This window comes from Anneissia japonica, unplaced genomic scaffold (assembly GCF_011630105.1).
Source record: "Anneissia japonica isolate Jap-2015-1 unplaced genomic scaffold, ASM1163010v1 scaffold287748_len1686314_cov196, whole genome shotgun sequence".
In the NCBI taxonomy this organism is placed as follows: Eukaryota; Metazoa; Echinodermata; class Crinoidea; order Comatulida; family Comatulidae; genus Anneissia; species Anneissia japonica.
The window spans coordinates 45,173-60,608 of NW_022727190.1; the positions used below are offsets into that span (position 1 = coordinate 45,173).

A 15,436-nucleotide genomic window follows, 5' to 3' on the forward strand; every position below is an offset into this window, starting at 1 on the left:
AGCGCCTTATTTATTAATGTGAAACTATATTTGATTGAAGAAGTCAATTGAAGGATATCATCATTTTTGGTGTGCTCCTAGTTACCTAGGCGTATATAGGATAGGCGTAAACTTTGTCTAGCCTACCTAATAAAGTAGTCTACTACTATAACTAGAAATTGCAAATTGCAAGTGAAGTGCTGCGAAGTACAATTGTATATAAATGTTCTTCGAACAAAATTATTTATGCGAGTCAAGTGAAAATAATGAATAATGAAAATATAACAAATAATATATTGTCTATATTTAATAGAACACTTCTCATTGGGTAACAAAGTCGTAATTTTTCATTTTTGTCAAAAAGTGTCTATAGTGGTGGTTTATGGTTTAGGTTTTTTAAAATAAAGTTTCAACGTCAACTCTTAATTTTTTTATTTGGTGAGATGATTTAGTATGGGGAGTTTTCAAGGCGGCGAATTTTCTAGAGGCGAGTTGACTGTCAACGCACCACACAACGTAAGCATGATCGTATTCGATCATGCTTACGTTGTGTAAGCATGATCGTATTCGAGTCAACTCGGCACAAAGTCAACATGACCACAGTTTTGCGGCCCCCTAGTATAATACATTTTTAATTATTGTTTTAAAATGTGATAATTAGCACGTTGACATAAATAAGTTTAACTGGGTTCGTAAATACTATAGGCCTCAAAATACTGTGCCGAGACTTGGGCCGAGTTGACATTTATACCGCCCATGGTTATAGTAAAAACGCTGAATAGAAAGATAAACTGTATATGATATTATCATGCCCATATGTAGATGTGTTATGACATAATTCCTATATAGATGGGATATGACATCATCGTGGCCATATAAGGTGCCCTCTTATACTTTCTTAACTGCACCTACGGTACTACAAAAACTTACTTTTTTTCCTCCACCAAGATGCCTTTGGAAAAATATGAAATATTTTGAATTATGTCATCATCGACAGCATCATAATCATCAAATATTCTCAGACATCAACATTATTAAATATCATTATCATCAATTTACATAATATTCAAATACCATCATTTCCATCATCACCACCAAATACTGTCATCATCATTATCATCATCATCATCATCATATGTATCAATAAATATCAATAAAAACAGAAAATATCATCATGACATTAAATGTTATCATATACTAACATCAAATACGGCCATTATGAAATATTATTTTATTAAATATAATCATATCAAATACCATTATTATTAAATATTATTATTCAGTGTCATCATTATCATCATCAAATATTATCACTCACCAATAAAAATTGAATATAACAATTTATATTAATCATAAAATGTGATTAATTTATTTATATACAGTATTACTAAATTATGTGTTTACCTAATTTTGTGTATTTGGTTTACAATAAAGGTATTGGTACTTGAAGGGGGTAAGCATGAAGTGACGTCACTTGCAGGGTGCCCTAAGAGTAAGCTACTAGCAGTTGGCTATGCGGATGGTTCCATACAATTGTTTGACCTTTCCAGTGGAGATCCAAGTATAACATTCAATGGACATAAATCATCTGTGTCAACCCTGGCATTTGATGGTGCTGGTTTAACTTTAGCATCTGGGTCAAAGGTTAGCTATGGCTTTATTGTTGGTAATTGGCATTTCTATAATAAGATACGTTGTTAATGATAAAAATTTAATAATTAAATTGATGTGAGTTGTTTATGGGTGTAGGGTGTGCAGTTGTTATCGGTTGATTTTGTATTGTGTTTTCTATGCTTTATTTCAAGAATATTGGCCCAGATGGTATCCGAGGCAATAAATTAAATTTAATGGAATGGAAGGAATTGAATGTTCAATTATTGTTATATTTTAGGACACAGATGTTATTCTATGGGATATTGTAAATGAATCTGGATTGTATCGGTTGAAAGGTCACAAAGGTATCGTAACAAAGTGTCAGTTTATGAAGACAAAGAATATTCTCATCACAAGGTAAATTAATTTTGTTTTTTATCTTTTACTGATTTATTTACTAAAATTGTTTTATTCTCAATATATCTAATATTTCCTTTTATTTAGCTCTAAAGACACCTTTATTAAGTTCTGGGATTTAGATACGCAGCATTGTTTTAAGACGTTAGTTGGTCATCGGACAGAGGTAAGTTCAGAAGTACCTGTATTTTGGATTAGTTTTATTAAAAACGCACTGTCTGTTATGAGCTAAATATATTGAAAAGTCATTTTCCATATTTGAACAACCGAATTTTTATATTTATGTGAGTTATTTCATTTATAATAAAAAAATTTGAACGATAAAAACAGTTTCAGGTCAATTAATAGACAGTTCAAATAATACCTTCTATTCTCTTGCATAGACCCTTAAATTGGCTGATAATCAATTTTATAAAGATTTTATAAAATGTCTATGAATCAGCAAATTGTAACATTCACATAGAAAATCAGTGGCAGCGCTATGAGGTGGGATGGGGGCTAGGAATGGCTACAGCAAGACAATTTCTTTTGTGAAGACAATAAAGTTTTTCAGATTCGGACAGTCATTATTTTAGCATTCTTGATCCATGTAGCTAAAAATCAATATGTTTTCTATATTATTATCTATAATAATTTCAAAATAATAATACCAAATATTTGTTACTTGCAGGTTTGGGATTTTATCTGCTTAAATGACAGCAAGTTAATAACAGGTTGTGGTGATAGTGAGCTTAGAGTGTGGTATTTGAATTTCAAGCAGGATTCGGATGAGGTACTGCCAATATTGTTCATCTACATTGTAATAAAAGTGATTTTGAGAGAGTGGTATTTTAATTTCAAGTATTATATTGATAGGAATATTAAACTAAAAGCTTTGCCCACACTATTTATGGGACAAATAACTGTTATATGCCCATATATGGGCATGATGATGTCATATAACACCCAAATATGGGCATATCACACACATTTTTCACATAAAATTTGATAGTGCGACAAAGCTTAAGGATTTAGGCTTTCGGTTGATAGGTCGTAAGTTTGATTCAGATGCTGTCCACATTCCTTTTACATTTGTCTCTCTTCAATCAAGATTTATATGAGTAGGAGATCAATGAATTAAAATGAAATGTATCTAAAGAAATACAATCTGTTTAATAGGTTCCTGAATCAAAGAAGCAAAGACATGAAGAAGAAGATGATGAAGAGGATGATGATGATAAAGTTGTAAGTCTAAAGATACTTGATAATCATTCATTCATTTGCTTTATTCAATATATAAATATCCATATTACAAATGTGTAAATGTAAATTTTAGAAAGGGGAAAAGATATCAATTTAATGCTCTAGTGACCATGGCTTTATTTTTTCACTGAAAACAATTGAAGTGAGAAACCAATCAGCTTCATGGTTCAGCGCTTGAGCTGAGCTATGAAATGACCAGGGTTAATAATATGCGCCTTTAGTATTGCAATTATTTTGTTTATCTTCGTCATAGAGTTTGTTGACCTGTGTGAAAGCTGGTTCACTGATGAGATTAAGCAGGGAAAGAGTTGTCTCCATGGGAACAGATGGAACCGGAAGATTACTATGTTGTCATGTAAGTTTTGGTTTTTAATCGTAAGCATGTAGGTAGACTTAGATAAAGTCATATAATATAAACACCCTTTTTGTTTAGTATTTACACCAAAGAGTATGGAACTGCAAGAGGTCCGAATCCTATTTCATAAAGTACTGCCACGATGGAGTGTGTCCTTAAAAGGCGAGTTTCGAGTGAACTGTATTTAATTTCAAATAGGGCGCCTCCTATTTTCTAGCAGTACTTTCTTTAACGTTTCATTGCGTGCATACAAAATCAGGGCAGTTGGACCTTGCAATTCTATACTCACACTCAATATATACAGAGTAGCACATTTCTCTGGTTTGCCTGATTCTATTTAACTTACTGCTTGTGAAGACACTTATATGTTAGTTTCATAATGCTAATTGATTACGTATATTTATTTTTGTACCTTTTTTACATGTTTTTGAAGATAAAGTCTCGCCCTACCATTGGATTGTGGTGAATGCAGGGCTGTGACACCATGTATTAGTGCTTTATATTCTTAATTTATATCTGAAGCATTTATAAATGCTAGCATGTAATAATATTTTCGTCTTTGCAGGGACCAGAATCTAATGTTGAACTGTTCTTAATCTGTTCTGAAGAAGAGGCAAAAAAAAGATTCAAGAAGAGACAAAAACGTGCAAGGCGGAGACAACAGAGGTGATATAAATTTGACTGTTGTGTATTCATTTTGTAATGCTTATCCTAATGGGATAACAAGACAATTTCTAACAATCCTAAAAGCATTTAACAGCAACCAAATTATCCTCATAAATGCAGGAATGGATCCAGAAAGAGGGGACACATTCTCAGATTAGATAAGCTAGTAGTGCTTATTTCAATATCTAACATTTATATGCATTGAAATTTTCAAATTTAGTAGCAAACTTGGAGGGACTGTTAAGGCTGTAGTTAGCAGCGCTCCTGCTTTCCGCTCGGCCACTCAGCTTGCCCCAATGTACATTGGAGAATTCACAATAGATGTATCACTGAAACAGTTTTGACAAATTTGATAGATTGATTTTCGAAGGCAAATTTATTGCAATACAAATTTTGGGATAGATATCTCAGGCTATAACATCAAAATAAATGCAACTGTTACATAGAATATACTGTAATTAGTAATCTTTAATTGCTAAACCAATGTATATCATTATTTTCTTTTCACCAGGGAACAAGAGGAGGCAGGAGCTAATGAGGAAGACATACAAGAAGTTGAATTGGTCCGAGGAGCTGAAGATGAATTTAAACATCATTCCAAAATTGTAACATCATCAAAAATTAGGTATTGCTAGAACAAAATAAAATATATTTTATCTCATATTTATATTCTTTCAATTAGATAATTGATAACCATTAATGTTTCTCTGTGATTTTTCAGTTCAGTTTCATTTAAAATTTGTGAATATTAGGTCCTTTGATGTACTGGTTGGTAAAGACGACATGGTATCCGTGGTAACACTCCTCCATAATAACTCCATTGAGGTCCATCGGATTGGTCTCACGGACACCAGTTCTTCAAGTCATGATACCAAACAGCTTCTATGGGATGGGCACCGTAGTGATGTGAGAACGGTCTGTTTCAGCTCCGACAACACAGCAATACTCTCGGCTTCTGGGGACAGTGTTAAACTATGGAATAGGTATATGGTCTTTGAATAACCAATGACATTATAGACACATATAAATAACTATAAAACAAAATGTTGATAAATAAATCATTCTATCTATTGAATATTAGGTTTAGAATGTGAGCTGAGCTGTGGACACAATATTTTCTGCTTTATTGCAAATGTCAATTAGAGTTTTTTTTAAGAAAATTTTAAAAATTATATTTTAATTTATGTAACCTACATAGAGACCTTCCTTAGCTTTTGAAAGTTTGTTTTAAGTTGCATTATTATTACAATAATTATAGTTATTGTGTTTAGATGCAGAAAATGTATTTTATCTTTTATTTGTGTATCATTTATTTTGTTTCTTATATTTACACCAATCAAAACCAAAGAGTCTACATGCTGTAACAATGTGTGTATATTTCTTGTAGGGACACATTAAAATGTATTCGAACTATGAAATGTGACTATGCACTGTGCTCGATGTTTGTACCTGGTGACAGGCATTGCATTGTGGGAACTAAACAAGGGAACTTGCAACTGTTTGACATCGCATCAGGTGCGCTGTTGGAGCAGGTTAAGGCTCATGGTAACACAGTGTGGTCATTAGCCATGATGCCAAATAAGGTATGTCACTCAACCATCATAATGATCATGAAATTTAAAATATTAGATTTTAACTGGCAAGTTATTTTTAAAATATCTTATCAATAATCAATTATTACAGTTTTCTCTAAAGATATGTCCACATTATCAAATTTTATGAGACAAATAAATATGATATAACCATATTTGGGTGTAATATGACATCATCATACCCATATATGGGCACATCACACAAATTTGTCACATAAAAGCTTTGTTTTGTATTACTTATACTGCCATTGTCAAATGGCATAGTTTATGATAGTTTTATGTATTTTTTTATAATATATGTTTAAAACCTTTAATGTTATTATTTTCATTGATTTTATTGTTGATATATTTTATATTCTTAGCGAGGATTTATATCAGGAGGAACAGATAAGACAATCAAGTTCTGGGATTTTGAATTAGTTGATTCAGAAACGAATCAAACGTAAGTATACAGTAGCACAGTGAATAACATGCAAGTCTTTAACATTTCATTCACATACAATAGTAACACTTGGAAATTCTCCAAAAGCGCCTTCTATACACTACCCACACACTGAGGTCTTGTATTATGACTTGTAGGTTTCGCCAAAGAAAAGCAAATTTCAATTTTGTTTTAGGATTTCATTGGACAAAAATTATCTTATTGTCTTATAATACCACCAAGAAAAATAGCCAGGAACTCAAATAACTTTAAATACATAAATAGCTCTCATAATACTGAACATTTCCCTTGTGAGAATCGTCATGTTTGATACTGCTGTGGATACTGTTGTAAGATTTCATAACTATGGTGCAATACAGTACATGTAGACATTTACACATGAGAGGAAACCATTAAACTCATTCGCAGATATTAAAAACAGAAATCCCCATTCACAAGTCAATGTATACCCACAAATATAAATTGGAACAGGATGTTGTAATTTCCACTTCCATTTGACTCTTTTCTCACAGTAGCAAGCGACTTTCCATGGAACACAAACGGACACTGGAAATGTCAGAGGATGTCCTGTGTGTGAAGTATTCCCCAGACCAAAAATTCATTGCGGTTGCCTTGTTGGACAGCACGGTGAAGGTGTTCTTCGCAGACACACAGATGTGTATAAGAGACAGGTTTTAAGTTGCATTATTATTACAATAATTATAGTTATTGTGTTTAGATGCAGAAAATGTATTTTATCTTTTATTTGTGTATCATTTATTTTGTTTCTTATATTTACACCAATCAAAACCAAAGAGTCTACATGCTGTAACAATGTGTGTATATTTCTTGTAGGGACACATTAAAATGTATTCGAACTATGAAATGTGACTATGCACTGTGCTCGATGTTTGTACCTGGTGACAGGCATTGCATTGTGGGAACTAAACAAGGGAACTTGCAACTGTTTGACATCGCATCAGGTGCGCTGTTGGAGCAGGTTAAGGCTCATGGTAACACAGTGTGGTCATTAGCCATGATGCCAAATAAGGTATGTCACTCAACCATCATAATGATCATGAAATTTAAAATATTAGATTTTAACTGGCAAGTTACTTTTAAAATATCTGATCAATAATGTATGTGTCAATTATTACAGTTTTCTCTAAAGATATGTCCACATTATCAAGTTTTATGAGACAAATACATAATTGTAAATAATAGTTAGTTTGTAAGGTAATCAATATTTATGTTGTTGATAGTGAATTTTCAATTATTTTAATGATGTAATTTAATGATGTAATTAATAATAAGTATATTTTTGTAGTCTTTTTGTATGTATCTTTGTACAGTAGAACCTCGTTTTTACGTACCCCAGTTATACGAACCCTCGGTTTTACGTACGCCTCGTATCGACGATGACGTCATCAAATACCCTGAAAATATTCAAAACAAATGGCCATTTTCAGAGCAACCATAAGTAAAAAGACTATAACAATAAATTATAACAATAAACAAACCATAATGCAACGTATTTTCATTAAACAGCGACGTTGATTGAGTCTAATATTGGGTTGTTATAATCTAAAACCACATGAACTGAGTGAGATGAACAACTACCGATGGTGCTCAAAATAATTGTTTTCCTCCTTAGCTTCGTGTGGCAAACCATGGAAAAACTCGTCTTGTCGAATTTTCTACACGAAGCTGAGTAGACATAGTTTCGTACAAGAACGCTAATTTGGTTGGCTCGCCCAGTGCATAGCTCGTGTTTGCTGTTTCACGTACACGAACGCTAATTGGTTGGCTCGCCCAGTGCAGCGCACATGATTTTAGTTTGTCTCAACTGGCCCAGACAACACCAGAACTCTGTTGTTTAGAATAGGCATGAATGGGAATTCCCAAGTTTTACCTTTGTCGTATAGGTAATCTTACAATATTTTCATGTTCTTTAGTTAAATAAAAGATATAAAGTGATGAATTAATACACTAGACACATGGTTTTATTTGAACACTTTATTATGACATCGTAAAGTGATGAATAAAGACACTAAACACATGGTTTTATTCGTAGGCCTGGAGGCTATGTGTAGGCCTAGAGGCTAGTCTAGCCTAGGTAACATCGTTGGTTCCTACATACGTTTATTGAGCGTTACGTACATATTAGGTCAAAGGTTACCACAAATTTAACTTAACCTCTATTTTACGAATCCCCCGATTTACGTACGTCCTCCGGTCCCGTACCGTACGTAAAATCGAGGTTCTACTGTAATTTCATTGTATAATGTTGCCTATTTTTAAATCTGAATATGCCCTATATAAATAAATATTATTATTATTTATTAAGTGATTGAGGGTGGGGAGGGAGAGTGTGTGTTGAGATGGCATGGAGCATTATAATGTTAATTTATAAGATCAGGGAATCAACAAATTGAACACTATTATACAAAACCTTTTAATGTAAGCTACACTAAATAAATTTAGGGAAATATTACACCAATTCAGTTTGTACATTGCATATTGTATATATATTTTTAACACAGGTTGCTGGGGAGACAGCAGTGGAAGCAGTTCTAGCTGGTAAAAAAACAGTGGAAACTGTGAGGGCAGCAGAGAGAATAATGGAAGCGATTGAACTGTTCAAGGGAGAAAGGGCGAAGGTTATAGAACACCAAGAAAAGAGTAAAGCACTTAAAAAACCTGTAAGCAATCATTTTGTCTGATATGATTTTATATTTCATAGTTTGTGAAGATAACGGATGATAAAAGCTTATAAAATATACAAATCTAATATCTACATATCTTCCTCTTTGTCTTTCCTAGCTTCCGGCACCTAAGATGCATCCGATTCTTGAGGCTCTTGGAAACGTTTCTGTAAGTAAACATGAATAAACTCTGAACCATATTTTATTAGGGAGGATATAGTTTTTGATTCAGTTTTTCTAGTTGTCGTCGTTGTTAACATGTTGATCTAAATATGTTTCATTTGTTTCAGCCTACTCGATATGTTTTAGATGTTATCAAGAAAGTACGATCAAGGTGTGTTAATCATTTCAATATTTATTTAACCAAACCTGAATATCCAACACCTTTTGTTTTTAGTTCCTTTTGTTAGGCATATCTGTACTCAGCCTGGAGAATGTCTACATACTGTACATTTCTCTAAATCTGTTGGGTGATTTATATCATCTACCAACAGTATTATAATGTTTAACACTATTACAATACTAATAAAGTTTAAGCTAAATTATGTATGATTATTATTTATTTTACTGTTAATAATTTGGTAATTCTCATTCAATAATAAGACTATTGTTTACCACATATTTTATATACACTATTGTATTTTAATTTTATAGTGAACTGGAGGAGGCATTATTAGTGTTACCATTTCACTATGTTCTGGATTTACTTAAACTCCTTGATGTTTTTCTATCCCTTGAGTGGGAATCCGAGTTGTCCTGTAGATGCCTTCTGTTTCTGCTAAGGTGAGGATCTATGTAATAAATTTTTATTTTGCCTGGATCATTATTGTCACCAAAATCATAATCAGTATTATTATAATAAACAGTGACACTTAGGCAAAAGTGTACCATATTCTTTAACTTCAATCTGAACTGTTAGAAAGGTCATGTGACAAATTATCAACCACTTGTTTGTCTTTCAGGATTCACCATGGTCAGATTACATCCAATCAGCTTCTTTTGCCAGTTATTGACAGACTGAGAGGGCACATCTCATCCACGGTCGGTAATATGCGGGTGAGTCCTCTATACCTATTTCAATATTTTCTTGTTTACAGTATTTTGTTAACATTGCAGCTCATAAGGCTAGGGAGGCTTGTTATTACAGAACTATATTTTGTAAATTTAATAGATGGTATGTATTTTAGCTTTCTTAAACACATATATGTGAAATTTCTAACAGGCAAGAGGTACTTAATATACACCTTTATTTTTAGGATACTATAGGATTCAACATGGCTGCCATGAAGTTTCTCCAAAGTGAAATTGAAGCCAAAAATGATGTGACATTCTTTACTGATGCTACCGAGAAATTCCAAGAAGCAGGTCGCAAGAGGAAACAAACAAGGAAAAGAAAAGGTGTAGCGCTGCTGACAATGTAGCAATTTTACGAACCTTAAATACACTTGTGTGTACAAGCTGTACCGGATACAGTATAATTCTTGGCAATTGATTATAGATTTGAATTAGAATTTGACAACATGATGACAAGAACAAATTAAAAGCTGGCATTAGGATGAATGAAGAAAGCAAGTTGCAGAACTTGGACAGTGATTTAAGGTTATTAAACTTTTGTAATGGAAACTACTTTTTTTCTAGATGATGTACAGTACTGCAACTCTTTATATCAAAGTTAAAAATTGATTTTATGTAGTACAGTATTACTATTTGTGTACTTTAAACCATACATAACAGGATGTGTAAATACAGTATGTAATGTTGTATTCTATGATCAAATAGCGAATATATCTGATATTTTTGAAGACAGGACACAAGGAAACATTCAGAAACTATTTTTACTATGAACATATAAAGCATGTGTACACGCACTCAACAGCAAGGGTGATTATAGCATCATCATAAACAAGCGTGTTAATTGGCGAATGCAGTTGTGACATATAATATTAGGGAGCTTTTGTGTTGCTAGAACGAGTTCTCTGGTCCAAGGTTGTAGCTGTAGAAAACTAAGGGTGGGTGATAACATTGGTAAACTCTAAATAATAGTAGATTTTAAGGATAAAAAAAATTGGTTAATAAGGGTGGGTGGAGGGCCATGAAATTAGCTTTAGATTGGGTGGAGAACTTCAAGGCTGGGTGGCCCTGCCCACTATAACATGATGAGAACTTTCTTGCATCATTACATTCTGCAATCCTAAGCTAATGATGTATAAGAAGTTAATTTATGCAATAAGTGACACAATTGTTATTGTTATATACAATTTCCCACCTTTTGTTTATTGATATAGGAAATAAGATAATATAGTACAATAATATACAGTATAAAACAGTCATTAGATGATGAATAAAAAATACTGTATTGATTTTAGTAACTGTAGTGTTTAAACTTGCTAAATGAAGTTCGAATATTATTTATATAGCAGCGCTTCTTTTCACTGGTTCATTTGGTCCACATGCTAATTGTTGCTGCTGGTAATCAGCGCAGGAGCAGGCAACCCCACCAGGTACCCATTTATACTCCTGGGTAGAGAGAGGCAATGCAGATAAAGTGCCTTGCTCAAAGACACCAGCGAAATTTACATGAGGGATCGAAACCCTGTTGGGAGACCAAGCCCTTCCCGCTGCGCCAAATTGCTTCTTGAACAATAGCAAAATGTTCTGGCATCTGTTTCATCTGCAACAACTTGGAATGTAGAACATAATACATATTAATTTAACTGTGTGTTTTGTTTTCTCCTAAAACGATCATTGGCCGAATCTATGTTAAGGTAAAGCCTTACAATAGAATGTATAGTACATGCTACGCCAGTCATTCTGCATTTTTAGCTGCTGCCGCTACTTATTCAGTTTAATAGTGGGCCAACTGTTGGAACATAAACTTGGCACCATGTATTTGAAATGGTAGTCTTGTAAACATTGTTACCGATAATTGTAATCAATCAGTCCGGGTATTCTTTCACATATGTCGTAGTAAGCCCAGCATATGCTTTTAAAATCATCCATTGTCAATTTGTATGGTTTTGTAGTTGGATCAATGGCTGCTACCTCAAAAACCTCATTCAACAGGTCTTCTCGGCCATGTGGAAACAAAATTCTGAAAAAACAAGGAAATTCAATTGAATTTTTGTCATTCATGTTTATCAGTTTTATAATGCTAACTATATACTTGTTGTGCTAGTAAATTTCAAATGCCTGGTAATCATTTTCAGAATTTTCTAAATTAGTTAGAACAGAAATGTTTCTCATAGTAAGTTAATCCTTTTAAATGACTACTGTAATTAAATATTAAGATTTTTTCAGAGATTGAACACAAGACATGTGAGCACTTCACATATACAACCACAAAAAAAAAGAACAGACTACATGACAAAAACAAATATGAAAATTGTCTATTAGGGCTAATGTCACTAAATGGAATGAACAGCTTTATATTTTTACTTTAAAATAAAATAATATTAACATACTCAACTCCCCTCTGGCAGTATTTTTGTCTGAAGTGAAAAACTGAGCGCACTACTTTTTCTACCAACTTAAATGGTAAATTTATCTGCGGCTGCTTTAAGGGTGTTAGATGCACAACTCCAATATCAACCTGGTAAGAGATAAAATGTCCACATCATTCTGACTACCTGCTTCTATAAAAGATAGTAATCTACAGTATTCAAATTTAACATTAATATTGTACCATAATTTGCCTAGTGCCACCCCTGCATACAGATACAATCATTATATAGTTGCAGGTTTAAGGAAGGGAAAGGATGCCCATCAGTCAGACACAACCACTGGGCCCCAGCTTCATAACTAACAAAATGTAGGTATTAAACATTGCCTTGAAAACTCACACTAATAACCAAATAATGATAAGACAAATTAACATAATATGCTAATTTAAAACAATTTATTATTAAAAAATTATGAATTAATACTTTAAAAGTGATTTCAGGTCCCTTACTTTTGGTTGTGGTACACAAGCAGCTCCTGGAATATCATAGCAATGCTTCACACTACACAAGTACTGAGCCATGACGGATGGACGACTGCGCTGTTCATGACCTGGTGGTGCTGCTAAACGCTTCAAAATTCAATATTAAAAAGTGTTATACAGTACTATAATTATGATAAACAGTTAATTATGGTCCTTGTTGAAAGTTAACAATGGAATTTAGATGGGGGCCCCTCAAAAACCTGTGGCGACTGCAGTGTAACACCTTCCCTTGTGAGAATAGATCCTAATAAAGACAACACCACCACCAACTAATATCCCCATCATCATCATTTTCTAATACATAACAACAGCGTTAAAGATAAGAGTGTATGCTAACTACAAAAATTTATCACAATTCAACTAGCATACCTCTGCAACTTCTTTTTGAAATGTTAGTAACATTCTTGTTCGTCCAAATGAGAATGGTCCAGTGTGGTTGGATACTGCTTCAAGCCACTGCATAATGAGGGGTGTGGATACGTTAAATGGAAGGTTACCAATTAGGTGCAAATCAGGGCATTCTATTATTGAGAAGAGAAAATAACACTAAATAATTAAAACAGAGTCACATACAACAGTTATTTGCCCATGGCTGTGACATTACATCATCATGATATGGATGTGATCATGCCAATGATAAAGGTCCAATAATGATATAATCCTACCATCTTGCCAATCACGATATATTTCTTTTGGAAAGTGGTCTTCAAAGCGAAATCGAAGGATGTCCTCCAATACAGCACTCATTGTTCCATTTGATGCTTCTGCCAACATCTATAACATTGGATGAAATGAAATACAAAACCTCAATTAATGGAAATATTAATTACCATTCCCTTAAAAACCACAGATTGTAAAGAGTTTAACTACACAGTCCTGACACTTTTTTTAAACATTTTTTTTTCTCAAATATTTATCAGTCGATAAAAAATAAACCTCTCAGTTATTCAATCCTGAACCAGGGGGTTTGTGATCCATAAATGATTATACTAGAGAAAATTTTAACTCTAAACCTCCTTTAATAAGATCCGAATTACCTCAAGGCTGTCTTTAAATCGTTCATCTTTCTCAACCACCACCAAGTTCTTTACTCCTGCTTGCAGAATGGATCTTGTTATTGCTCCTGGACCTGGCCCAACCTCACACACGTGGCTACCTGTCAGCTTTCCAGCTTGTCTAACAAATTTATCTACAAAATTATGGAAACATTTTACAAAATTCAAAACCAACTATAAGTACTATATTCTTTACACACATTAAACCATTTTAATTTTTTCATATGAATAATCATTACAGTACAAAACCATAATTATTTTTTTATAATTACAGTAGGTATTATTTATGCAGGGGTACAAGCAAGAAGCTAAATCAGAATGATCAAGTTTTATGAGCTTTACTTCCTATTATCTTTGAGTGCATCAAAATAAATTAAGATGCAGTGGCATATCTAGTGGTGGGGAGCACTCCCTAAAAAAGCTTCTGCTCTTTGGCAGCTTAACCCCCCTCCCCCACTGGAAATGTTCGAAGCAAAAAATAAGACGGTTTAGTAGGTTACAATCATTTTATTTTGCACACAACTCCCCTCACCTCAACTTCAAGCCACCCATACCCCAGTTCACCTCTGCGGCCCCTATATCATCCCTCACCCCTCATTTTAAGGTTCCTAGATATTCCACTATTAAGATGCCTTCATTGGGAAACAACATGCAAACATTCCGAAATTGCAGGAAAAGAATTAGAAAAATGAAAAAAAAAACCCAAAATAATATAAAAATAGAAAAAAATTTGTTATCATACTTGTCAATTTGAGATCCATCAAAAAGTTCTGGGACAGTTGTTTCTCAGCCCTGAGTCCGTAGAGTCGAATGACCTCCCTCAGAGTTGGAAGCGGAGGTAACCTCATAACAGCTGTCATTGTTTATCAAAAACTGGAAATGTTTTAAATCATTTATCATATATGAATCAAGAATTACATATTTTCACATTTACATCCCATATTTAAACATTTATTTATGTCTATGGGTAAAATTACTGTGTCATAAGCCTACTATAACTTATCAATTTCGTGGTTAAATGTATTTTTAACATGCAATTTAACATCTAATAGTAAACGGTTTATAGCACGTCCTGTTCGCGATTTTTTTTTCCGTACGAAACATTTACATGAAACTCCACTCGGGCCGTCTCGGCTGAATCGACTCGAAAATCGCATTGCAGAATTCAGGAGGTCAAAAGGTCATCAACAGATAAACGTCTACAAAACAACTTCTGAGAGAACGTCGCTGCCTAATTTTTAAAAATACATTGATGTTGCTATGTTAATACCAATGGGTCGTTTAAATGACATATAATATTTGATTAGTGCGCACTAGTAATGAAAAGTGTTATTTTAACTTGAGTTACATACTATGACAATTTTAATTTTTTAGTTAGGCCTTGGTTTAAGGCTTGGTTTTGCATAATTACCTAGGCCTACAAGTACTA

General features: G+C 33.3%; 2 protein-coding genes across 3 annotated transcripts in view; one reads left to right on the top strand and one right to left on the bottom strand.

The window, feature by feature from the left end:
* The first annotated feature begins 432 nt into the window (after positions 1–432).
* LOC117113524 (WD repeat-containing protein 3-like) lies at positions 433–11,339 on the top strand. Its single transcript, XM_033256884.1, has 20 exons — positions 433–530; positions 1,338–1,623; positions 1,871–1,989; positions 2,077–2,155; positions 2,660–2,761; positions 3,148–3,213; positions 3,485–3,586; positions 4,152–4,252; positions 4,764–4,877; positions 5,005–5,235; positions 5,640–5,835; positions 6,207–6,286; positions 6,799–6,957; positions 7,121–7,278; positions 8,750–8,967; positions 9,089–9,139; positions 9,261–9,304; positions 9,625–9,753; positions 9,933–10,026; positions 10,227–11,339. Exons 1-20 carry the CDS (start codon positions 433–435, stop codon positions 10,389–10,391), a joined length of 2,592 nt encoding a protein of 863 aa, XP_033112775.1. The 3' UTR covers positions 10,392–11,339.
* LOC117113590 (dimethyladenosine transferase 1, mitochondrial-like) overlaps positions 10,470–15,436 on the bottom strand; it is a 6,508-nt gene continuing 1,541 nt past the window's right edge. For both annotated transcript variants that reach the window (XM_033256977.1, XM_033256976.1), the window contains exons 2-8: positions 14,750–14,880; positions 13,990–14,141; positions 13,618–13,726; positions 13,322–13,473; positions 12,920–13,039; positions 12,432–12,559; positions 10,470–12,061 (exon numbers count right to left, since the gene is read on the bottom strand). In XM_033256977.1, the coding sequence (XP_033112868.1) occupies positions 11,887–12,061; positions 12,432–12,559; positions 12,920–13,039; positions 13,322–13,473; positions 13,618–13,726; positions 13,990–14,141; positions 14,750–14,867 (954 nt within the window). In that variant the 5' untranslated portion in view covers positions 14,868–14,880 and the 3' untranslated portion in view covers positions 10,470–11,886. The remainder of the gene's footprint in view (positions 12,062–12,431; positions 12,560–12,919; positions 13,040–13,321; positions 13,474–13,617; positions 13,727–13,989; positions 14,142–14,749; positions 14,881–15,436) is intronic.

Excerpts from the sequence above, each read along its gene's own strand:
- LOC117113524 (XM_033256884.1), top strand. The coding sequence starts at position 433 with ATGGGGAGTTTTCAAGGCGGCGAATTTTCTAGAGGCGAGTTGACTGTC. Across the intron at positions 2,762-3,147 it reads TCAAGCAGGATTCGGATGAG|GTTCCTGAATCAAAGAAGCA; the intron begins GTACTGCCAATA and ends TCTGTTTAATAG. Across the intron at positions 7,279-8,749 it reads GGAGCAGGTTAAGGCTCATG|GGAAATATTACACCAATTCA; the intron begins GTAACACAGTGT and ends AAATAAATTTAG.